The sequence below is a fragment of the Rhagoletis pomonella genome, unplaced genomic scaffold (genome assembly GCF_013731165.1).
Source record: "Rhagoletis pomonella isolate Grant_MI unplaced genomic scaffold, Rhpom_1.0 Rhpom_scaffold_00002, whole genome shotgun sequence".
Lineage (NCBI taxonomy): Eukaryota > Metazoa > Arthropoda > Insecta > Diptera > Tephritidae > Rhagoletis > Rhagoletis pomonella.
This window is the reverse complement of record NW_023458556.1, coordinates 113,527,797-113,554,766: the sequence shown is the minus strand read 5'-3', so window position 1 is coordinate 113,554,766 and position 26,970 is coordinate 113,527,797. Positions and strand designations below refer to the sequence as shown.

General features: G+C 36.9%; 1 protein-coding gene across 2 annotated transcripts in view; it reads right to left on the bottom strand.

Moving 5' to 3' along the window:
* Positions 1-26,970, bottom strand: part of LOC118734349 (probable cytochrome P450 4s3) — a 196,167-nt gene that overhangs the window by 48,227 nt on the left and 120,970 nt on the right. Inside the window, exon 1 of one of the 2 annotated variants that reach the window (XM_036464074.1) lies at positions 21,657-21,895. The exons of the other annotated variant lie outside the window; for it this stretch is intronic. Coding sequence (XP_036319967.1) covers positions 21,657-21,807 — 151 coding nt within the window. The 5' untranslated portion in view covers positions 21,808-21,895. Of the gene's footprint in view, positions 1-21,656; positions 21,896-26,970 lie in introns of those variants that run through there. 2 annotated transcript variants of the gene reach the window in all.

Genomic DNA, 26,970 nt, shown 5'->3' with positions numbered 1-26,970 from the left:
AATAGTTGCGTTCCTTATCTCCCAGAAATAGTCAGAAAAAGTCCGAAGTAGTCAGATTTAGTCCAAAAAGCGTTCCTTAACTCGAAAATGACAGCAAAAATGAGAGAGCAACACTCAGTGAGAGTGACGCTCTTCAGTCCGAAGCATTGTGGAAGAATACAAGTGAGATATCTTAGGGTTGACAGATAGTTGACAGGGTGTTCAATATGGCGATGACAGTGTGAACAATATGGCAGCCAATATGGCATACAACACCGAATGGCCCGAAGTAGCCAAACTACGACCCGAATGAAACGCTTCGTGAAAATCCAGGGTTGCGAAGTGGTATTTTGTTGGAAAATATAAAAGCCAGGATTTTGTGCAGCGCCGAATTTTAACAAAAGAGGGTTTTGTGTTCTCAAGATGAACAGAAAAGGGTTGCTGTGCTGTTTCGTTTTAAGCTTATTTTAATCTTAAGGTATCTAATTAAATATTAAAAGGAGACAAAAATTAAAGCAAAAATTTAAAATATATGTACATATCTGAAAATTTTAAATAAAATATATATTTTCACGAGAGACAAATTAAATAAAATGGGTTAACTTTAGGGGAAATATACTTATCAGATTGGGTCAGATAGCGCTTTTACGTTATAAATAAAAATAATTCCTACTTAAATTTTATATAATTTTGGTAACGTATTTCTAAGCTGACCCTGAGATCTGTGAAATAATACATATTTATGTGCATATATTGTGTTGATTATGCTCTAAATCGCTAAATAATTCTTGCAGCAATCAGCACCATTGGAAAGTGAAGTGACAATAGGCTGGTTTTCTTTATACAGCCCGTTTTAAATTCGTATTATTGTTATAATAAATTACAATTATTGTTTGTTTCCATTTCGGTCAACCGCGCAAATTATTTATTAAAAAAATGTCGTTTAAAAATAGCAATTTTGTTTACTTTTGAATAAGACTTTATCGAGTGCGCTAAAAAGACAGGGGGATAAATGCTGTAAAGAAATATATGTTGAGTCCAATCGGTTTTTTGCTAATCCGGTTTTTGTGTAGGTATAAACAAGGTATATTAAAAAAATAAATCTCCATGAAAAAATATCGTTATTTTAGTATTTAAAATTAATCGGAATTTTATGGGGGGTTATAAAAACTCGTTTTAATTGAAACTTTGTTTTTTTCGGCTATATTTGTTGTTATTTATTGGCCCAGATGCAAATATTGAATGAACTAACATATTTTAAATATTTACGGAACTACCATTTGTATACAATCCTGTATTCAAGTAGATGTAATTCGAAAAATTTAAACGGATTTCTTTAAATCAACCTGAGCTGAGGACATATTACGAATTCATTTTAAAACATTAACCACTACATTATATTAGTACTAAATACTTTCAATTAAGAAACAATTATTATTAGAAAATAAATATGAATCGGTTTATTTTAAATATTCCAATGTATATTTTTTGTTAATGCAGATAGTGCGGATTTAACGTATTTTATAACCGTTACATGGGGAAAATAAATTTTAGGCAGATTGTTATTGACAATTTTTACATAATTTACGATTGCAATCAATTTCTTTCAAAACTATAATCTAAATGATTGCAAGTTGTATTTTTTTACGATCAAAACAGATTCCAATATTAGGTATATTATGCAAATGCAATCCAATTTGATTTGAGTTATTCAGTTTTAGATACATTTATATTTCTGTGTTCGTATGGAATAGTAGTTTATGTCGGGAAGCGGGCTTTAGTATAATCCGGCATTCCCTTTATTATTTACAACACAAGGAATTTTTTGATGACCCTTAACAAGAATATGGACGTGCTAGTATCGGAACTATTTCTTGCACGTTTATTTATCCAAAATTTCTTCAACGGCTCGGCGCCAGTGAGGGTATGCTGCGAATGCCGCATTATACTAAAACCAGCCTTTCGACATAAGCTACTATTCCATACGAGTGGAGCACGTGCGAAATGCGGATTTTCCCAGTTGCAGTACAGCAGTAACTCGACACCTTCCTCGCCAACCGCTCTGTCCTCTATGAGCTTCTTAATGTAACTGCAAATAAAAGATGAAAATTTGAGAAAAAATACTATCACAGCGTTTCACTTGTAGCGTTTCACTCTTGTAGTATATTGGCTATCAAGCACCAGAAAATTTCCATCACGCATTCCATATGCCACCGATTGTCGTGGATCAATTAAAATACTGTCATCACAGCTTTTTGGTACTCCAGCAACTGGTGTGTCTATGGCGGAGTTATGTGGAGCTGTTGCATGACTAAAATTAATTTGGGCTCTTTGAGAACTGGCTTGTTTGTTGCGCGCTATTGGCTTCAAATGTATGCAAATTAGATTTCCAAACGGGCAACTGTTGAATACAGGAAAAAATGTATTTTATATGGATCCGCTAAAGTGCACTACTACCGTGTATAAATTGGCCGACCTTCTAATAAATCAAGCAATCTTATTGTATCGTCATCGCCGCCAGTCACCAAGAAATTTCCACTTGGGTGAAATGCAACATCATTCTCCGGCGACGAATGCACTGTATTAGCTCGCCTTCAGCTTTGTCAAATATCTTAACGCAGTTACAACTTAATGCTTAAGCCACCAGATTGCCGTCTGGATGCCATGCCAGCTGTCGTCCCATACCTCTTCCCCCGGTGAACGTTCGCATACATTCGCCTGAAAATGTATCGCAAATTCTTAACTTGTCGCCGCACGATGAAATGAACTTACCATTAGGGCTGAATTTTGCTGCGCGCACCCATTTGTGTGTATTTTGAATCTGTATTTTGATGGCTGTTCGCCATTTTTCTAGTCTGCAAACGAATAAGCTGACGAAGAAGCAAACAAATTCAAGCACATTGTTGCATTCTACCGTACATTTTAAAAGCTTTAAAATCTTAAAACATATCTGAAAAACTTTTATAATCTGAATATTTCTAATGTCGCAATCAAAACCAAATTTTATAAATAGCATTTTTAAAAAGCAATCATCTAATATTTTTCAAGTTTTGGGCAACTAAGATATCTCACTTGTATTTGTACACAATGGTCCGAAGTAACCAGATATACATAGTCAGAAGAATTTTTTCTGGCTTGAAAGGTGTCAAACTCAACTGAGTCTAACTTAACGGAAATTAAAGAATACACAAAAAGTGAGAATAATCTAAAAAGTAAAAAAGTGAATTGAAAGCGGGAGGCGGCAAAAAATAATTGATACAGTAAGTGTTTATTGTGCTTGTGTGAATATGTTTTGTACATACATTTCTATTCTTATTTGACGTTAGTTTTGTTGTTGCCATTCTTTAGACTAAAAATTTGGTTTTTTGCGTTCCTTTACTTTTTTCTGTTATTCTCATTTAGTGAGCGCATTTTGCTTACGCTCTTGCATTTTGACACTTTTCAGATTTTAGTCCGAAAAGATAAGGAATGGACCTAATATGAATTGCAAAATTCTATATATTATTCTGAAACAAGGCGCTTATTCCCAGCGATCTACAAGTCGTACAGTGACAAATTATACATCAAATTAAGGTGCTCGATCTGAAACTTTGCACAAACTTTTCAGATTTAAGATTCATTGAACCATTTTCGAAATATTTGCGTCGAAAGATTTTAAAATTTTTACAAAGCATTGCTACGTTCATTACGATAGGCAGAGTTTTAGCGGGACTTAAGAGAATGAAAAATTTTTCCATTTATTCGCTTTCGTTTCTGTTTTCGTTTCATATCGTTCAAAGCATTGCTACGTTCGTGTGCATGTAGGCTAAGATACAGCGGCAGATCTGTAAAGAAAATGTTCCCTTTGGCTCTGTATATACCAGTGATGGAAAAGTAGGCACAATAGTGCCATTTTTGCCACTTTCACTCACAAGGGCACTTTTGGCACAATTCACAGTTTTGGCACAATCATAAATTATAGAAATTTAGCCAGTATATAACAAACAATCATATATTTATTACTCATAGATTCGAAAAGTGAAAATTAAAATCACTTAAAAATTAAAATAAGGGTCGTTATATAAAATTTATAAAAATTATTCAATGTAAAGAAGAATAGTCAAAACTGGTCAAAATGTCGCACTGCTATTATTTCACACATAGGTATGTATGTATATGTGTAAACAGGTCCGAGTAGCTATATTTCAGTGTTTTTCTATGAATTTACTTTAGTAATACATATGTGGTTCTTAAAAAGCCTTAAAAGAAAGCAATTTCAATTTTGTGGCACTTTCATCTCCTTTTTGTCACTCTTTTGCAGTCCACTAGGCACATTTTGAAATTTTGGAATTCCATCCCTGGTACATACACAACGTTGTTGCATATCCATACATTCATACACAGTATCAACAACAACAGAGGTGGGCACTTTTTTGCCCGCGCAGCAGCGAAATGCGAGCGCGGCCTAGAGAAAGGCAAAAACAGTTTACGGGAGGAAGGCACGGTAGAGAAAATACAGAAGGTGGCGCCGATGGCAATACCGCTAATCGGCTCTAAGTGAATTTGACAGAAACACCTGTTTTGCTGACGTCACAGTCGAGATGACAGCAGTAGTGATGTTCTGAGTCAATACTTTTAAGTATCCAATACTCTCGATACTCGGTACCGAAACATTTATGTTTCGAATAAAAGCGCACATCGGCCAAAAATATGGAAAAAACGGTTCAGGGTAGACTCGCCTATCAAAACCCGAATGTAGGAGCCAATAGAGCTTTTAACACTGATTCAAATGAAAGATGTACATATATATTGTAAGAAGTGTAAAACCTTCTGGTAACCCTATTTAGGAACTTCCATTGTAAATCAACGTGGCAGCACTTGGGTAACCTTTCTGACTTTCAAGTCATTCCATTGCTTTTGCTGCTAATAGCTACCACGCGGTTTTACAAGTCGTTTATTTAGACAAATTAATCTTAAGGAATCTGCTGTAACTTGAATTGCATTTATTGAATAAACTGTTCCGTAAATTAACATATATGTCGGTTCGAGGCCATAATACAGAGAAACTCTTACTTGCATTTTTGTTCCAGCTGAATCGGACGATATCATTTTTAAATAAATTCGATTCTGAAACCAGTTATCGACAGATTCTGTAACCAGTTAGCGATAATTTTCGAATCGGTAGTAATGAAAGTTTTTTCTAAACTTGAAATGCATATAATGGCGAAGGTTTCATGTAAAGGATCAGTATCGGGTACCGATAAGGAAGTATTGGGTACCGAAACCTTTTTTAAGTATTGGGTACCGACAATTCAGCACATCACTAGACATCAGTTGTAGCTCTGATCCAGTACTCCATGAACTTACAGGATTTTACACGAACTTGCAGGAAGTTGCAGGAAAAATGTTCCCGTACCCTGAAATCCTCCAAAATCCTGTAAATGAGAGCGACTTTTGGAGAGTTGTGTAGAGAATGAAGTTGCAAGATTTTACCCGAACTTTCGTCTACACAAAATTTTTTTTTTTCAAAATCAGTTTTTTTTTTCAAAACGCGCTTTTCATAGGTCGAGCCTTATAATTGTTCGTAACTTAATTTCTGTTTATCCGATGAAAAATATTTACAGTGCGTACACGGTAACCGCAACCCTCAACACGTGAAATTCCTTGATTAAAGCAAGTCTCTACATCAAAACATTGTAACCTTTATAAATACAACTTCAAAACAATTTAACCTCAATAGCTACAACATTCTTTGTTTGTGCATACCACACACACAAAATTTGAATTTTTTGCCTTTCTTCGACTTACCTACCAGTATTCTGGAAAAACTAAAAAGTGGTGCTTCCGTTAAAGTGATGTGTGATGAGTTTAAAGTAAACAAATCAACTGTTATCAGAATTAGTCAAAATGAAAGCTAAAGTAAAGATAAAAAAATATAGAAGCCGGACTTGAGAAACGGCAAACTTTGAAACAGTGCGAGTACCCAAAAAGGATTTACACAAATGGTTTTGTTTTAAGGGAAAGTACAATTTTCATATCTGTCCAATTTGTGAAAGCTAAAGTCCACAAGTTAGATAAAAATAACCAACTGAATTTTTTGCCAGACAATACATACATTGCTTAAGGGTCTAGACCAGAGGTTCCGAAAATTTTTCTCTCGTAGACCCCTTTCTAAACTCTACTGGTTTCGGTGGACCCCTCTTCTACATTTGGAACATATTCCCAAAGCTCGGTCAAAAAATGTGAAGATTAGATCTAACGATGTAAATTTGCATCGCGGGTGAGGTCCAAAACTAAATTCGGAGTGGCAAAAATAAAAATAAAATATTTTATTGTATTCTGTTTATAAAAAAAATGTGATTACACACTCGCAAATTTTAAAAAACAGAGCTCGTAAAGCCATCAAAGTATTCTCTCGCGTTAAAATAGTTTATTTGTATTGATGGCATAATTTTTATTTTAACCGCTCGGAGTTTTAAACTGGTGCGAAAAATATTTATCACTCACATATTTAAAACACGAAACTTTAAGTAACAAAACCGCAAGGCGTTTTATACCAAACTTTAAATTCAGAAACTGGCAATAAAGAAAATACGATGGCAAATAACCAAGCAATCAAGAAGCACAAAAAGTGTTTCGCCATCTCAACCTCTTCAAGGCAAGATCAGCAAAAGGAGTTGTCATTTACGCCTATTACAGTCAGGTGTTTGTGCCACGTGAAGTGACCAGTCAGTAGTCCAACAAGTTGTCTGCAGTACCATCTGCTCAGTGAGAGCAAAAAACTAAATAGACCTTCTGAGATTAAAGGCAACATCAGTTTTGCCCACTTGCATCCCGTCGATACCTTCGCAGTCATTGCTGAGCGAAGTATTCACCCAATTTCTGATGGTGGCGTCGATGGCCGAAGTGGGAAGTGCTATAACTGGTTGCGAATCGGGGAATGCTTGGTCTAAGCCAACTGTGGCCAAATGGTCAGATGTCTCATTACCAGGTAATTTCGAGTGACCTGGCACCCAAAGTATAGACTTGCTTTGCCGAACTAGTTTGGTAGTAGTTAGAGAGTTTACCAATGTCTTAAGTGCAGCTTGGCTATCACTACAGGCACGTAAACTCCGTTCCCTCCACCTAGTTCTGGAATTAAACCAGAATTCAGCCTCAGGGAACTCAACATTATAGAATTTCTTCAGCATAGGTCATGGTGGCGTAACTATCCTGTAGCATTAAAAAGATACAAGTCCTCAAATCTCTGCCGGCAGCAATTTCTGCCTCGCCCCACTCAGTATTATACCAACATCCGTTTGTTTTTAGTCTACAGGTGGCTTTTAAAGCTTCCCCACGTATGAAGACACGAAGTTACGGTAAGTGCAGCAGTGCGTGAAGAGCACTATGTGCCACAAAAATAAATTAAAGTTAAATAAAAAGGCTAAATATCAAGCAACCATTTTGGTTCTTTACTATCGAAACCAGATAAATTTTCGTGGACCCCCATATTTTTTTCACTCCAACGTATACCCTCGTCGAGTCTCCCGTGGACCCCTGGGGGTCCGCCTGGACCACTTTGGGAATCACTGGTCTAGACCATTCCTCGCTTGAGCAAATGCATCTGGGGCGAACAAAGTTTTTCTTCTTCTTCTTATTTGGCGCTATAACTGCCTACGTGATTTTGACGGAGTCCAAACCAGTACGCAAATCGTTTCTATTCTGTGCAAATTGACGCCTATTTGGAAATGCCAAGTGAAGCCAAGTCCTTCTCCACTTGGTCCTTCCATCGCTGTTGGCCTTCCTCTTCCACCACAGCGACCCGCGTTGAATACTTTTAGAGCTGGAGCATTTCTGTCCATTCGTACGACATGACTAAGCCAGCGTAGCCGTTGTATTTTGATTCGCTGCACTATGTCCATGTCATTGTAAAGCTCACACAGCTCACGTTCCATCGTCTGCGGTACTTTCCCATACATATTTGGCATAATTTTTCCTTCCAAGAGCCGCCTCATCAGATTTTTTCATTGTCCATGCGTCCGCGCCATAAACCAGCACAAGCATGATGAGTGACTTATAGAGAACGATCTTTGTACGGCCAGAGGACTTTACTGCTCAATTGCCTACTCAGTCCGAAGTAGCACTTGTTGGCAAGAGTGATTCTGCATTGAATTTCGCTGCTGACATTATTATCTGTGTTAATGCTGATTCCCAAGTAAAGGATATTCTCCACTTTCTCGAACTTGTAACTGTCAACAGGGACGTGGATGCCAAGGCGCTGTTTGTGTGATGACAGCAGTTACTTCGTTTTGTCCTCGTTCACCACCAGACCCACATGCTTTGTTTCTCTATCTAATTTCGAGAAGGCAGAACAGAAGTAGCCCTTATTTGAAACAATAATTTCGATGTCGTCGGCATACGCCCAGTGTTGCCGCGAATCATTTTTAGTGGTAGCCAAATTCCTTTAATAAAAAGGGCTAAAAAAGAGCTAAAAAAAGCCGTTGTGGCTAAAAATGGGTAGCTAAAACTTGTTATTTACATATACATATAAAAGTATACACGCAAACATTTTCAATAAGTAATGGTATAGAAAAACAATGAACTCTGAAAAAAATCTAATATTTTATCAAACCAAAAACCTTTTTGTATAAAAGGGGAAATATACGACACCAGCTTGCTGGCTCCATCAAGTGGATTGTACCACCAGGCTCGATGCATATAACTTACCAGCATGCTGGTACAATATTTATTTCTTTACAAATGAGGTCGAGGAAAGATCGAAATGATTTGAGCCGAAATTTCACAATTTTTTTACCATTTTGTTAAACATTATATAATTTTTTTTTTAATTAACAACAGCAATATCGAGAGCTTAATCTTCCACAAACACGGCTTTGACTCATATAGTGCAAGAAATGTCCGCCAAAATAAATTACTTAAAAAAATTTAGCTAACTTAACCACTCACGACACGAGCATGCTAGTACAATCATGAAATTTTCAAATAGTTTTCGAAGTCGCACCAACACACAGTGGGCGATTTGATATCCCTAGCGGCGTTAAACTAATAAGTCAGTTCTTTCTTGTCCGATCAAATTAAAACTTGGCAGGATAGAAGTTCTAATAAAAGGGAAGGTGGCTGCCAAAATTGAATTGAATCGGCTTAACCCTCTTGTGACCACGCTCACTTTTACACAGGCGTTATCGTATGAAAATTTTTAATTTGATATCTTTGTCAAAACTAAAGGTGCTTTGCTGAAATTTGTTTCCGCTTATAGAACTGAAAACCTTAATGCAAAAGTGTATACATTTTTGGAAATAAAAGTTACACCGCCTGTTTTATAAATATATCTGCAAGAAAATCCATTATATATTTAGATTTTTTTATTAAACAAAATTTTAAAAATTAATATTCACAGAACAAAATATCATTATTCTGAATCTGAGCTATCAGAGTCAGACAAATCTGTTTCAGGATTCTCTATTAATAGCAAGTTCATAACATCCTCGTCCAACATACTATTTTTTGCAGAGGAAACTGAAGTAGCTCTTCTTCTTGGACAGTGAAGTTATTAAAGGATCGGAAGAAACTAAAAGTGCATTAATGGTATCCTCCATTGTGTTTTTCCTGGAGTTTTTTCTTGTGCTGTGCTCACGTATATATCGGTAGTTTTTGTTTCTGGCTTCAAAGGCTTCCTCCGACATCATACCAAGTGGAAGAGAAAAATGGGGTATAATGTCTTTTCCATGAATCAAAATTCTATGAACAGAGGAAGGCATGTAAAACCAGGGGTACAAACGAACAAAATGTTCGCCAGTGTCCAAAGCGTATGACCCAAATGCTTCCGGGTTAATGTCACTCCCGCAGACCAATGCACGTAGGATTACACTGAATTGGCGAATCAAAAGTTCGTCCACTCCTGTTGTACGAGCAGCCAAATGTGGTTGTTGGAAAGCTCTTCTTGCGGTGTTTCCGTTGTTGGTATTACCAGAACTAGGCAATGGTATGTCCACCAATAGGTCCATTTCTTTTCGTATGTTTTCCTGCATGCGTTTTTTATTTTCTTCCACAACATTTTTGTCAGTACCGCGAACTTGCCACTTTTTTATTGGAAGTCTATAAGAAATGTGCAAGACACACTCGAAAAACCTAATCCAGGCATGAAGACTTGATAATCCATATTCAAGGAGACTACAATCAATTGGAAAACTTTGAACCAAATTCAAGTCATTCATATTTTTTGGTGTGGCTCTCCATATTCCGCATGTTTGGGAAGAAGACTCCGAGATAACGCTAAAAGTTTTTCCATCCAGCATAGTCATGTGAAACTGGTGATGAATACTTAAAGAGTTTATTTGTGTTGGTACAATATTTAAAATCTGGCTTTTAATATTTTCAATTTCTCTATGAGTCAAGTCAGCCGTTTCTTTTTCGCAGAGAATTTTTATTGGTCTACAATATCTAGTTGAGGAAGGTCGGTTGTTTATCCATTGCATTTTCAATCCCTGCTTTATTTGCAATGGTACAATACAAACTGAAAATAATACTGATCGATCATATTTCCTTCACAATCGCTGAATTTTTGCCTATACGTTGAGTGTCCGCTGCTGCCATCACAGCCCCATTTGTAAACGGCAGTTATATTAGTATTGTTATTTCCAGTCTCCTTTTCAAAAATTTGTGGGTACGCTTGAATGATCCTACCAACAGTATGGTCCACTAAACTTTGCAATGACACTTCAGCGGAATAATCAGTGACTGTTATTTCACTCGGATAGCAATCTTTTTTCGCAGAGCGTAGTTTATCGTAGCCTGGGTATATATCGGCGTTTTGACTTTTCGCAGATTTCTTTGACAAATTCCACGTATATTTAGTATGACCTACATCTATAAATAACGCTAATGCTTTTTCAGCCGAATATTTTATTGGAAGGAGCGGAGGGTTTTTTATCGATTTCATAACTTTTCCGCAAAATTTACTTTCAGAATTAAGCATGGATACAACCTTTGAAGCACTGCGTTGTCCAGCTTTGCACAAACTAGAGCTTGCAGCTACCAGCAACGCTTCGGATGATACTTCCTGTACAAGGTCAGACACTTTGTCAACTTGTGTCATACTAGAAAGTTCTGCAAAATCTTTTTTTGGATGACCAACATCTACTTTAATTAACGATAGTGGCGTATCTAACCATTCCTGGTGTCGTTTCTCAAAATACATTTTATTTTTAGCACAACTCTTCCACCTTTCAACAAGCCTGCTATTAAAATTTCGTAGTTTCCGACCAACTTCGCAACGCTGCTGAATACTTAGGTTATTATTTTTAAGAACTGTGCCGAAAGCGTAGTTTTCGATAGCAAGAAACTTCTTCCTGGGTATTTTTTCGTCCAGCCATACTAAGTAAAAATTGCGTTTTGGTACTGAGGTCATTGTGTCTAAAAAATGATAAATTGATGGGTAGTGGGTACACACAATTAAACACACAATAAAATACGCTTTCACAAAATTTTAAACTTAACTTGAATACGCTTGAATTTTATTAATTTTCAATCCACGAAATACAGGTGTAGGCTACCAATATCATGTTGTTAATACAATTAAATTCAACTGAGTTTTATAAGTAACACATACATAAACAGATCAACCAAACATATTCTACATATAGTACTTACCTTGATGTAAGCTATAAAGTAAACTTTTAAGTTAATAGGAAAAAATGTTATTATTTACAGCGAAATGAAAAGAACATTCTATAAGGCAAAAAAAAAATCGTAAAGCACTTGCTAAAAAATATTTTGTGTTTGATAGGTAACAGCTGTTCGTATTTGCTTGGAAGTGGTAATTAACTATCGATTATTAACTAATTGAAGTATGCGTTATCGATAGGAAATGCAAAATTTCTGCATTATTAAACTTGAAAATTGAATAAAACGCCGATAGCCCATCCAAATCGCCCACTGTGCAACAGCTGATACAATCGCATTTAACAAATTAAGCATATTATGGGCCGTAAACTTATCTATTTTAAACTATAGTTAAATCGTTAATAGATAAGTTAACAACCCTAACACTTTTGCAGTATGTATGTATAAAAACGTAAGGAACATACAATACATATATGTATATATATCAGTCTTTCTTAGTTTAAAAATTCATCTCTTAGTTAGTTAGTTAATTTACTGGGTGTAATAGAACAGAGACACCGCGACCTAAAAGATCTTTTGTATCTTATAAAGGAGTCCCTAACCCAATGTGGCCAAGATACCTTCGGCTTCCCTTATGAATCCTAAAAGGGCCTTGGTAGACGAATTCCTTATAACAAAGGGTTCGACCAACGAAGATTTAAAGTAAATCAGTCTTTGTCTGGCTAAGGCCGGACAGTTACAGAGAATATGCTCCGAAGTTTCATCGGCCTCGAGGCAGAGCCGGCATTCCGGCTCTGTGATCGCCCGTATTCGGTGTAAGTGGAACCGCAATTGGTTGTGACCAGTCAGATACCCAGAAAGTAACCTGATGTCAATTCTGTTTTTTAGGACGATGTCGTTCCTGTTAAAGGGGTAGCCGAATAGCCTGGCCTGTCTAAGGCCCCCCACCGCTCCCCAGTACTTACTGCGTTCTGAGTGTACCCACTCAGTGATTATGGCTCTCGAAGAGGACCAACTGAGACCACAGAATGGTTAAGGTCCCGAAAAGGCAGTAAGCGATCCTTCACGTGCCAACTCATCAGCGATCTCGTTGCCTTCGATTCCAGAATGGCCTGGTACCCAGCACAATGTTACCGTGTTTTTGGCTGCCAAAAATTGTAGCGTGTTAAAGCAGTCTCTAACCAACTTAGATTTGATAGTTCTGTTTGAAAGGGCCCGGATGGCTGCCTGGCTATCTGAAAAGATAACTAAAAAAGCGCCCTTTAAACCCTTTTCAAGGTTTAATTTTGCGCAGTTTAAGATTGCGACTATTTCAGCCTGAAACACCGTGGGCCATTTGCCCATGGGAATTGTAAGTTTGGTACTAGGTCCAAAGATGCCTGCAACCGCTCTGTCCGCCATCCTTGATCCATCTGTGTACCAGTGTACATATCTGAGATCAAGGGCAGGGAGCCCATTTGCCCAATCTTCGCGATCGGGGATTATCACTTGGAATTTTCTGCCAAAGCAGACCTCCTTAGTCATGGAATCAGAGATGCCGCATATATCCAACCCTGGTATCTTCCCAAGAATACCTGCATGAGGCTTCTTTACGAAGAAGCCGTCGTTAGATAGTCGAAGTTGCAGCTCCCTCTTGGCTACTGATTCCTGAATAAAAATATGGAGAGGAGTCCATCCCAAGAGCGACTCTAGAGCCGCAGTTGGACACGTTCTTATAGATCCTGTGACGGATAGACATGCCAATCTTTGCAGCTTGTTAAGGCGAAGTATGGCAGTTTTTTGCATTGTCTTCTGCCACCACGCTATGGATGCATAGGACACAATCGGACGGACGATCATACGGTAGAGCCACTCAATCAGCCTTGAGCTCAACCCCCATTTCATACCAAAAAGTCTTCTGCAGGCCCACATGGCTCGTGTGGCTTTAGCAATCGTTCTGTCAAGATGGGAGTTCCAATTAAGTCTCTTATCTAGCGTTATCCCCAGATATTTGACCTCATCGGAATATTCAAGTTCTGTCCCTGCAAGAGTGACCGAACCAAGGTTCGGTTTATATCTTGTTAAATTCATCTCTTACATAAATGAAAAAAAAAATTTGATCAAATTAAATATATATAAAACTTTTTCATGCCAAGTAAAAATAAATTCTCAAAAGTGCTAAAAAAGGGCTAGGGGCAATTTTAAATATATGTAGCCAAAAAAAGTATGTGGTAGCTAAATCTAGCCACCAAAGGGCTAAAACGGCAACACTGTATACGCCAGCAATTGTACGCTCTTGTAAAGTTGTGTGCGTGAGCGGTTCAGTTCTGCGATTCTTATTATCTTCTCCAAAATTAGATTAAAGAAATCACATGAAAGGGACTGGTATCAAACGGCTCGGAGAGGTCCTCCTCAATTCCGACGGAGCTGGTATTGCTCAACATTTTATGTAGCAGTTTTAGTTACGCAGGGATGCGAAATTGAGACATAACGAAATAAAGACAACTTCTTTTCGTGCTGTCGAAAGCGGCTTTGAAATTGACAAATAGAAGGCAAGTGTCGATCCTATTCTCGCGGCGTATTGTGAATACCTGGTCTATGGTGGATTTGCCAGGCCTAAAGCCACACTCATAAGGCTCAATCTGTTCATTGACGGTGGGCTTCAGTATTTCACACAACACGCTCGATAAAATAGTTGGCACGCTTGGCGGGGTCGCCTTTCTTGTGGATTGTGCAGAGCGCAAAATATTGATGTTCAAGAATTATATACCATTTCTACGAAAAATTTTATTTTTCCCATATAAAAATACATGGAAAACTTTGAGCGCTTTGAGCGACCTCTAAATATTTTTTTGATTTCAAAATAAAAAAATAGGAGTATACTTTTTTCGATATAGAACAATCCTAGGGGGTGAGTGCTTTACAATTCCGACTTCACTGTATGTAATATACTACTAATGTATATACATAGGAACAAAATTTGAAAGTTAGGGGGGACCGAAATTATCGATCCAGCATTTACTGGTACTATTTTTGAATATATAGGCAAACATTTTGAAGTTAACGAGGGGCTCGGGCCCCTACCTGGCTACGCCCATGTTCACGTAACCATGCACGGTTATTCGTTTGGATAATTAGTAATCCTTGCGTGGTTTCAATAGTGTGTAGTTTTTTGGATTAAGATATTGAAAACATTAGTCGACCAGACAAAGCTAATAGTTCCTGAAGATACCTTCAGACTGAAGGCGAAATATCGACCAAAATACAACTAAAGAGTAAATAAAGCAGAAAAACATTTAATGTTTTATTTAACATACGGCCTATAGCTCAAAAATAAATTATTAAATCTTACCTTTTCAATAAAACTTTTCAGAAAACTTTTCCGTATGCAGCTTTGTAGCCATTGAATTTTTGTATAATAACGTTTGAAATACCTATCACATACCGTTGATATTTGTTAATTTATTTTTTTTTATACCCGAGCGCACTTGGTCACAAGGGTATATTAACTTTGTTTACATAACGGTTGCTTGTAACAGCCAAAACGAATCGAGATAGATATAGACAAATATATACATAATTGCTCAGAATGAATAGAGAAGTCGATTAAGCCATGTCTGTCTGTCCGCCTGTCCGTCCGTCCGCCCATGTACACGATAACTCGAGCAAAAATTAAGATATCTCAACGAAATTTGGTATGTAGGTTTCCATTTATCCAAAGTAGGTGGTATTGAAAATGGGCGAAATCGGACTGTAACCACGCCCACTTCCCAAATAACAGTATTTTCGAAAAATGCAAGAACTGCGATATTTCAGTTAATATTGGATGCAAATTGTTGAAAATTAGTATGTGAAGTAGAATTGTGGTAAAAAATAGCATTATTATAAAATTTTTGAAAAATTGGCGTGACCCCGCCCCCTTCGGATGAAATGCTGTATCTCAGTAGCCGCTTCACCAATCCTTAGCAAACTCGGTACGAGCCTTCCCTAGGGTCTAGCTAAGAAGTGTGTTGAAAATCTTTGAAATCGGGCAATAACCACGCCCACCTGCCATATAACGGTAATTTACAGAAACACGAAAACTGCCATAAATCAGCAACTACTAAGGCTAATTCACTTAAAATCGATGATTGCAATCACCACTTAGCAGAAAATTAGCTTATTATAAATTTTTAGATAACGGGCGTAGCGCCGCCCACTTATGATCACAAATGTGTATCTCGGTAACCGATTATCAATTTCCCTTATGTATATGTATACGATTATTGCGAAAAAAGAATCTGCTATGATTTTCGGACTTGAAAATTTTGAATTCTAGGAAAATTCCAAACAAATCTGCATTAGCAAAATGTTGGCACATTTTCGAAATACCTATGTGTGCACAGCTCACGGTTTATATTCAATACCCTCTATCTGCAATTTTCATAACAACTTCTTTCTGATATCACTTACAGCAAAATGTTCAATGAATGCGACTAACCAATTTCTATAAAGAATTGCTGATTACGAAAATCGACTTAATTTTTTATTCTATGGATTAGTTTTCAAGATGTTTTCAATTTGCCGTTATTCAGTTAAAACAAAAAGAGGTTACACTTAGTCACGTATACATTACGAACCAATTTCACAATCTTAATATGACTGCAAATGAAAGTTAACAAAATTCTACATAGACCGTATATACATCACTTTTCGATAGGTCTGATAGTTTCTGACAAATTAATTAATCATTCCTCCAAAGGAAACCCTTCATATCGGACAACAACATTTGATACAGAACCTGTTATTTTTTACATTTTTTCTTCTGCTAAAGTGTTTTTTTTTCATATTTTAATCAAAAAGAAAAAAAACAAACAATCTGGAATGATTAATTAATTTGTCAGAAACTATCAGACCGATCGAAAAGTGATGTATATACGGTCTATGTAGAATTTTGTTAACTTTCATTTGCAGTCATATTAAGATTGTTAAATTGGTTCGTAATGTATACGTGACTAAGTGTAACCTCTTTTTGTTTTAACTGAATAACGGCAAATTGAAAATATCTTGAAAACTAATCCATAGAATAAAAAATTAAGTCGATTTTCGTAATGAGCTTAAATTCATACATAAAATGAGCCTCAGTATGAGTCATATTGGACTCTTATTGGCCTCATATACGGCTCATTTTTGGCCTCATATATGAATCATATCAGACTCTTTTTGGGGCTCTTATCGGCCTCATAAATTACTATGTACCTTCGGACTCTTATTTTACGTTGTTCTTTGAGTCTTATTGAACGCACTATATTTGCAAAGGCATTCAGCAAAAATTCCTTTCAGATAACATACATACATTCTTACGTACACATTCCAACATTTTTTTGTTTTCTAATTATTTTAAATTTCTGTATAAACAAGTATAGATATAAATTTCAAATCTTTATTGTTTTTATATTGGCACAAGGTGCTGGCTCATAACTTGGATCATATATGAATCCTAAAAGAATTTTTTGTTTTTGAAACTCATATTTTTTACCTACCTAGGACTCCTTCCGGGCTCATATATTCTGAACGCTCAGAATATGTTTGCGGGGAAAAATATGAAGTTACTAATGAAGAAAATCGATGAATAAATAAAGTAATGAGTGGTCATTTTCATTTGATGCAAAGATTTTTTGTATGAAATGTGAGCATAAAAGCGTGTTACTTAGGTGCACATGGCGTATGAGTAACATTATTTCCTGCTGATTTCTGATACAAAAAATCTTTGCGCATTTTCATTTGACCACTCATTACTTCTTTATTTATCCATCGATTTGCTTCATTAGTAACTTTATTTGTTTGTAACAGAACAGGCTTTAGCAAAACTGCAAAAATTTTACACAGAACCTGTTAGTTTTTCTAATTTTTCTCCTGTTCAAATTTGATTTTTGTATTTTTTTCATAAAAAAAACTGCAATGATTACTTTATTTGTCAGAAACTATCAGTCCTATCGGAAATGTATAGACGGTTTATGGAAAATTTTGTTAGCTTTCATTTGTCGTATTCCATTTTCCATTTTCCAATTGGTTCATGAGATATAGGCGACTAAGTGGAACCACATATTGTGAATGAAACGAAATTAAATGAAATGAAAAATAACGGTAAATTTAAAATATCTCGAAAATGTGTCCATAGAATAAAAAATTAACTCGATTTTTGGAATCAGCGGGCGATTCTAAATACAAATTGGATAGTGGCGTCTGGAGAACGCAAACCAAATTCAAATTTGTGAACCAGTGTATTTGAACCTTTCTGTGACTTAACTATTAATCTCATAATATTTCTTACTTTTAAATCCAATAGTGCATTTTAATAAAAGCGATGCATAAGGATAACATTAATATTTTCGATGACAGTTTAGTATTGAATATAAACCCTCGATATGTACAAATGTTTATAAATATGAGCACAAATGCAAATAAATATATTTTCAACGAAATATTTCTGTTTCTTTCAAATTTGAGTATTGAGGTAAATATGCAGCTCAGTCATTGTGAAACAGTCTCGGAAAAAAATAAAGTACACATTTTATTTATTTAATTCCACAAACCCATTTTCAATCTCAAGCTTTTGGAAATTCTATAAGACATTTCATAAACAGCCATCTTGTTCGCAAATAAATCTTCATCTGCATAAGACCTTCCTTTTTTGCGATTTGCAATTGGCGCCAGTACGCTGCAGCGTACTTCATTCAATTTATACACAAACATTCATATTTATATCAATACTAGCTTATAACCGCGGGTTTCACCCCGCGCTTTTATGCAAATATGAAAAATAATTTAATAATGTTAGATTTTATTTCTGTGCCCATTTCGTTATAGCTCGTTATTTTTTAAGCGAGTTAAGGTATTTAGGCCGTTTAAAACTATGAAATTATAAAATCTCGTCTGCGCGCTAGGCATACGAAGATATCAATCCCTCTAAGTTTACCTTAAAATGGTTCCAGGTATACGACGCGTAAACATGTAACCTTCTTGGAAGTGCCACGGCGGGTTCTAATATTTCCAACTCAAATTTAGTAACCTGGCCTTGATAAAATACCACTTCTCATTACAGTAGCAAATGCCTCAAGAGAGCTTTAGATTATAAGGCAGAGCCCGGCTCTCCCTTTTCCATTAAATGAAATTTTTTCTATCAGTACGGCACTTATAAAATAAACCTCCATAACAAATTTAAAATACTTCCAAAGATTTTCTATCCTTCCAGAGATATGTATTAAGAAATTTTTAGTATCCATGGGAGGCGACATGCCTCCTTTTTTAATAACTCACATTTTTTCCATGAGCAATTGAAACATTTTGTATACACAACTCCATACCAAGTTCCAGTATTCTTCCACAAACACTTCCAGAGGGTCAATTTGCACAGAAAGTGCCACGCCCCTTTTTCTTATAACCCTAAACTTCTTTCATGAATTTAGAATTGATTTTACATACCCCAGTACCAAGTCCCAGTACTCTACCATGAACACTGAGAATGGAATTAATTTTGTATACACATCTCGGTGCCAAGTTCCAGTCTTCTGCAATAAACACCTCCAGAGATATGCAGAATAGAAAAATCAATTTGCATGGGAGTTGCCACACCACCTTTTCCAATAACTCTCATTTTTCTCCATGAGTATGGTATTAGTTTCACATACATACATACATATGTATTTCCATACCAAGCTTGAGTGCTTTACCCCAAACATTTGAAGAGATATGCAATATGAAACTTTCAGTCAGTATGGGAGGTGCTACTCCTCTTTACCAAAAACGTCCATTTTTCTCCGTGAATATGAACATGATTTCACACAGTGTTGGCAAACTGTTAATCTGATTAACGATTAAAAATTAACGATTAAAATGTTAATCGCGTTCGACGATTAAAATTAATTAGTCGTAATCAACTGTACGATTAATGATAAAATTTTTTTAATCGTTAATCGCTGGCTGCGATTACGGTTAATTAATTTAAAACATTAATCGTTAATCCAATTAAAAATAAAATCTGATTAATTTGTCTAGTTTGTCCGAGTTTGAAACCAAACACCAGTTATTATAATTATTTTGTGTTTTACGCTTATAAAAACAACATAATAAAAAAAATTATAATTATTGCTATTAGTAATACATAAACTGGGAACTTTTACAAACCTAGTTTGTAAAACGTTTGTTGGTATATATCTTAATGAAAATGCACACCAAATTGCTTAGATGGATAAGGAAACCCGACTTAGCCATACCGGATTAACTTGGTTTGTGTGCACAGGGAAATTCCAGCATAACTTAATTAATCACCAAACCTACTTGATCAAATTAAGAGTTAATGATTAAAAATTAATTTTTTAATCGCGGTTACGATTAACTGTTTAGTCAGTTTAAAATTAATCATGATTAACTGTAATCAGATTGAATTTAATCGAATTAACTAACTGATTAAAACATCAATCGATTAATGCCAACATTGATTTCACATAGATATCACTATACCAAGTTTCAGTTCTCTCCCACAAATACTTCCAGAGATATGTATGTAATATGAAAATTCCAATTTGTATGGGAGGGGCCTTGAGTTATCGGACTTACTTGCAGTCTAAGACCATCCTTCCGAAATCCGTAGTAAGTGTACTAAATTTCGTTCTGATCGGAAAACCGGTTAAAGAAGTAGCCTGTTTTTCAATCCAGGTCATAAACCATCTTTGAGCAAAATTTCATTTTCAAACAGGTGGCAATTCTTAAAAAAGTAGCCTATTTTCCAGTCTAGGTCATAAGCTATCTGTGTGCAAACTTTCATGCAAATCAGTTCAGTCATTTACGCGTATTAATTTAATTATACTTTCCTTATACGTGATAACTCTTAAAATAGTAGCCTATTTTCCAACATAGGTCATAAGCTATCTCTGTGCGAAATGTAATGCAAATCTGTTCAGTCGTTTCCGCGTATTAATTTAATTAAAACTTTTTTAACAGGTGGCAACTCTTCCAAAAAATTAGCCTATTTTCCACTGTAGGTCATAAGCTATCTGCTTGCAAAATTTCATGCAAATCCGTTCAGACTTTTCCGCGTATTAATTTAATTAGACTTTTTTAGCAGGTGGTAACTCTTAAACAAAGTAGCCTATTTTTCAACCTAGGTCATAAGCTATCTGTGTGAAAACTTCCATGCAAATCAGTTCACTCATTTCCACGTATTAATTAAATTAAACATTTCTAACAGGTGGCAACTCTTAAAAAAAGTAGCCTACTTTCTAACCTAGGTCATAATATATCTGTGTGCAAAATTTCATGCAAATCCGTTTGCTCGTTTCCGCGTATTAATTTAATTAAACTTTTCTAACAGGTGGCAACTCTTCCAAAAAATAAAGCTTTTTTCTACTGTAGGTCATAAGCTATCTGCTTGCAAAATTTCATGTAAATCTATACAATCGTTTCCGCGTTTTAATTTAATTAAACTTTTTTAACAGGTGGCAACTCTTAAGAAAATTAGCCTATTTTCCACTGTAGATCATAAGCTATCTGAGTGCAAATTTTCATGCAAATCCATTCAGTCGTTCCCGCATATTAAATAAATTAAACTTTTTTAACAGGTGGCAACTCTTAAAAAAAATAGCCTATTAACCAATCTGGCCCATAAGCTATCTGCGTACAAAATTTCATGCAAATCCGTTCAGTCGTTTCCGCGTGATGATTTCCCAAACATCCAAACATACAAACTTTCACATTTATAATATTAGTAAGATCATTTAAATATGGGAAAGCACAACTTTACCACCAAAATGTAAACAAACGGAAAAAAGTGTAAACAAAGCACATTGTTGTGACAACTATGAAAAAAAAACAATTGTTTCTTAGACAGATAAACTCGATACAGTACACACATAGATTTCTTATCATGGTTGGTCTCGTTAATAAACAATCAATGAATCGCAAATCTAAATAACTTGTTTTCAGTAAATAATTAAAATAACTTTACATGGTTCAAATTAAAAAACATATGCACAATAAGTTTCTAATTTATTAATATTTCATTACATTTAAATTTATTATACATATGTATTTTTCTATATTGTTATATTGAAACTCACGCCCTTTTTTCGATCTCGCAATCAATTCACCAATACTTGGTCCTGGTATTGTTGCTGCGAATCGTTTCAATCGTAAAAATTGAATAATACTCGGAAGGTAGCGCATAAAAAGCGCCCATAGGGCGAAAGCAACTAACGCTAACGCATTCATTTGTGCACTATCGTTTTATCCACTTATCACAATCAAATAAAATACTACGCGATACTGTAACTGCCACAGAAGGCAGCTAAATTGAAACTGAATCGTCCAAATGGCTTTCTTAGTAGGGCGCTCTAAAAGCCGCATTGCAAGTGCAATAGAAATGATAAACATGCTTTGCTCTCTTTTCTATGTACATATGTATGTACAAACATACATATGTATTTTTTCTATCGCGAGTACGGTTGCCACTTACTTCTTTTATTGTATAGCAAAATGTAAAAAATTTACCAAACTATGGTTTAGCCATAGATTTTATTATTCTAATCTTTTACAAATTCATATTCAGTTGGTATTCAATCATGTTATTCGATATGTTTTGGCCTATCGAAATTTGAGCGAATATCTGATTGGAAGTCGCGATTATTAGGTTGCAGTATCTCCGAATACTTAAAAGCAATAAATTGTATTTTCCTATTTCGCATAATGGTGGAGGAAGAACATAGACATCTATAACAAAAATTATGCTTCCCAGACAGTGATCGGACTTCTACCACATTGTGGTAGATCTGTCACTTTTTTGAGCATCTACCACACAAGGTCTGAAATCTACCACATATTCGCGTTTTTGAGTAGCTTTATTTTTGCTCGACATAATTTTCTTAATTTTAAGAGCAAAAATTGTCCAACACTGAACACTAACAACAGGCAAAATGAGAGGAGAAAATAAACCGTTAAATTTTCTCAATATTCAATTTTTCGACAGGAAACATGGTTTTATTGTGTTAAATTGCAAAATATATGATTTATAAAAAAGAATTAATAGCGAAAATGTTAAAAAACAGCGATTTTTGTGAAAATATTAGAAAATTTCAGTGCATCTAAAGTTTCTAAAGAGTTGTTTACTTTTACTTGAGGATTGTCAAAATCGGCAAATCCTACGTAGCGGTTTCTGGAACATGTCACATTTGTCCGCTACATTGTGATGTGATAAAAAGAAAAGCTGGCAGCACTCCGCAAGGTTGCAGAAATCTTTCAAAATATGTTCGAAAAATATCTTTACACTGTCAAGGCAAAAAATTGCCAAAACTCAACGGCATTTTTAGCAACTTCAATCTTGCACTTTATTATACTAAAATTAATTGTTTTTTAGATTATAATTAAAATGTTTGCAATTTAGGTGAAACCTTACAGAATATTTTTAATTTTTGTACAAAGTTTGATCCAAAACCTGAGATCTACCACATTTTTTTGAAATCTACCACATTTTTTTCCAGATTCTACCACAGAAATTTTTTTTCAAGTCCGATCACTGTTCCTAGAGTCTGCACGCCATACTGACCTGATTATACCCAATTACAATCATCTAACATCTGCAATGGAGTGCAATGGGGTATAGTCGTTGTGCTGGGTATGCAGTTACAGTTGCACGGCTATACTCAATCCCGACTCTTGCGTCCTCGTTCTCGCACTCTCGGAAACATGAGAAACCCATGTGCTAGAAGCGGTAATCAATCCGAGTGGAGCCTTGGGTCACGGCGGAAAGAGAGGGAGGTTCAGTGGGGCCACTCCGACTTATTCGGTTTAAGGGCTCACTGTGAAACCATCCCCGCCCCAGCAATGGGTTGTGCGCTGGGTTTGGGACCCGCCACGTATAAACAGGCTCCAATCAAAAATGATGACAAAGCCTCGGATGAGAACCCCGCTTTTGATGACGACCACGGCAAACGTTTAGAGGACTACGATTTGAGGGCATGCACCAGGAATGTCCGGACCCTTAATGGGGAAGGTGGCTCTGCCCGGCTGGTTGACGTCCTCGGAAGGACAAAAGCTGACATCACTTACATTCAAGAAATGCATTGGACGGGGCAAGGCAAAGAATGTATGGGGCCTTGCGACGTTTACTAACCTTCCATGTAAAGGAGCCCAAATTCGGTGTTGGATTTGTGGTGGGAGAGAGACTCCGTCACCGATTACTGTCGTTCACCCCTGTGGCCGAGCGTCTAGCCACAATCCGCGTCAAAGTAAGATTCTTCCATCTCGCTAATCGGCGTCCATGCCATGACGAAAGTCAAGGACGAGGCGTCCAAGAATCTTTTCTATGAGCGCTTGGAGGTCACGTACGAGCGCTGCCCGCGCCATGATATCAAACTCGTGCTTGGCGACTTCAGGGCCAGGGTGGACAAAGGACTGAGACTGATCGACTTTGCCGGGTCCCGAAGCATGGTAGTATGCAGTACAAGGTTCAAGCATAAAAGCTACGTGGTTGTCTCTCCAGATCGAAAAACGGGAAACCAAATCGCCTCTGTGCAAAAATGCAAGGAAAGCTTAACGTCGAAAGGCTGCAATCACAACAGGCGGCTAATGCATTCGCTACTCGCCTCTCACACCTGCTCTCAGAGAGTATTCTTCAACAAACCGACATATGTGAGCTATGGAACAACATCTCCCATTCATTAAGTACCGCCGCCGAAGAAGTAGTCGGATTTCAGCGAGCCCGAAAGAACAACTGGTACGATGAGGAGTGTAGCGAAGCTGCAGAGAAAAAATATGCCACCTATAGGGCCACGCTGCGATCGGGCGCAACGCGAGCCATGTGGGACCGTTACAGGGAGCTGAAGAGTGAAGCGAAATGTATTTGCCGTATTAAGAAGAGAGAGGCCGAAATATGTGAGTGTGAAGAGCTTGGAATGCTGGCCGACAGGAAAAACGCCCGAAAATTTTACCAGAGAAGGTTTTCAGGCCAGGGCGAACTCTTGTAAAAACAACAATGACGACCTAGTAGTACTGATGTCCAGAACATACTTAAATTGTGGAGGGAACACTTAACCACCCTACTGAATGGTAGCACCTCTTAAAGTTGCGTAGAAGACACCCCGGTCGATGATGACAGAGTCGATGTCCCACCACCTGACTATGAAAAACAACAAAGCTGCTGGAGCTAACAACCTGCCAGCTGAGCTAAATATTCAAGTACGGCGGCGAGGAATTGATAAGGTGCTTGATGCATGCAGAAATATGATCAGATGAACGCATGCCCGACGACTGTAATTTAAGAGTGCTCTGCCCATTCCACAAGAAAGGCGACCCCGCCATTCGCGCCAACTACCGCGGGGTCAGCCTTCTAAGCATAGGTTACTAGGTTTTTTCGAGTGTATTGTGTGAAAGACTGAAGCCGAACAGATTGGGCCTTATAAGTGTGGCTTTAGACCTGGCAAATCCACCATAGACCAGGTATTCACAATACGCCAAATCTTGGAAAAGACCCTGCTTTCGACAGCACTAAAAGGAGTTGCCTGTACGCCGCGATGTCTGAATTTGGCATCCCCGCGAAACTGATACGGCTATGTAAAATGACGTTGAGCAATACCACCAGCTCCGCCAGAATTGGGAAAGACCTCTCCGAGCCGTTTCCTACCAAACGGGGCTTCAGGCAGGGCGCTCTCTTTCATGCGGGTTATTTAATGTGATGTTGGCGAAGATAATAAGAGCTGCAGATCTGAACTCAGCAATAATCTACTGCAAGAGCGTGCAATTGCTGGAGTACGCCGATGACATCGACATCATCGATAAGAAGAACCACGAAGCATGTTCTGTCTTTTCCAAGTTGGATAAGGACGCAAAGCGAATGGGTCGGCGGTCAACGAGGACAAGACGAAGTATTTAGTGTAATCAAACAAACAGTCAGCGCATTCGCGCCTTGGCATCCGCGTCACTGTTGATAGTTATACAGGCATGTTCTGCAAATCGTACGATTTCAAATCGGTGCGATTTACAAAATCTCTTTCGGAGGATTTATAACAAAGAGGGAAAAATTTGGCACTAAATCAATGGATATAACGTAAATGATGTGTTTCCAGCAGTTTCCATTTGAAACATTTAATACATTGATTACAAATATACAACAATACTTTGCAAATCGCACCGATTTGAAATCCTACGATTTGCAGAATATGCCTGATAAATTCGAGAAAGTAGGGAATATATATATACTTGGGAACCAACATAAACACCGATAATAATGTCAGGATTGAAATCCAAAGAAGAATCACTCTTGCCAACAAGTGCTACTTTGGACTGAGTAGGCAATTGAGGAGTAAAGTCCTCTCTCGCCGTAAGAAAACCACACTCTATAAGTCACTTATCATACCTGTGTTGGTGTATGGCGCCGAAGCATATACAATGTCAACATCCGATGAGGCGGCTCTTGGAGTATTCGAGAGAAAGATTTTTGGAGGCCCCCACTGCGCTGCCAAGTGGAGAAGGACTTGGCTTCAAATGTGCTGACACATGTTCCAAATGTGAGCCAAAGCGGGCCAGCCGTTTAGTAGTTTAGTGACATTCAATGTACCGAAAACTTTATCAAATTTCGAAATCGTGACGTCGCAACAACAACAAAAAGTTTTGATTTTTTTTGCTTCGAAAAACGTTCCACACAGAAGGTCCAAAATAGTACTTTTCACAAAATCAAAATCGGTTCAGTCGTTTGGTCAGGCATCGCCGTCATACGAAAGACATTTCATTTATATATATATAGAAGAAAGAAAGAAGATAATTAATAATTAATAATATTTGAGGGTATAAAAGCGATGTATATAGATCTACTAGCGGACCCGACGAAGTTCGCCCCGCCCAAAATATATTTTATTATTGGAACATTTTGGTACAACAATTTAACCAAACAATTCCGCTTATAGTTCCATGGTCATAAGAAAGCATAACTTCCATTAGCGTCTAAAATAGCCTACCAAAACCGTTATGTCTAGGGTGAAGTTTTTGCAATTCTCCAATGATTTGGCTTCTAATAGCACGGTTTAATGCCTCTTTGGTAAATTGTTACCAAAATTGGTAGAAAAATTTTGGGTTGGTAAAAAGGTAAACTTTTTCTCATTTTGGTAGATTTTTGCTGAAGTAATTTGTTTGAAAAACAATTAAAACTTTTCGTTCCCGCTTTATTTTTATACCCGAGCGCACTTGTGCACTTGTGATATTTACAATAATTTTTACACGCAAAATAAGAACATTGTTAATTTTTGGAAAATAGGCGTAGCCACGCCCACTTATGTACATCTTGGTAACCGCTCCACCAATTTCTCCCAAACTTGGCACGGTTTTTGGCCTTGGTACAGCATATTAAATGGCTGAAAATTTTTAAAATCGGACAATAAGCAAATG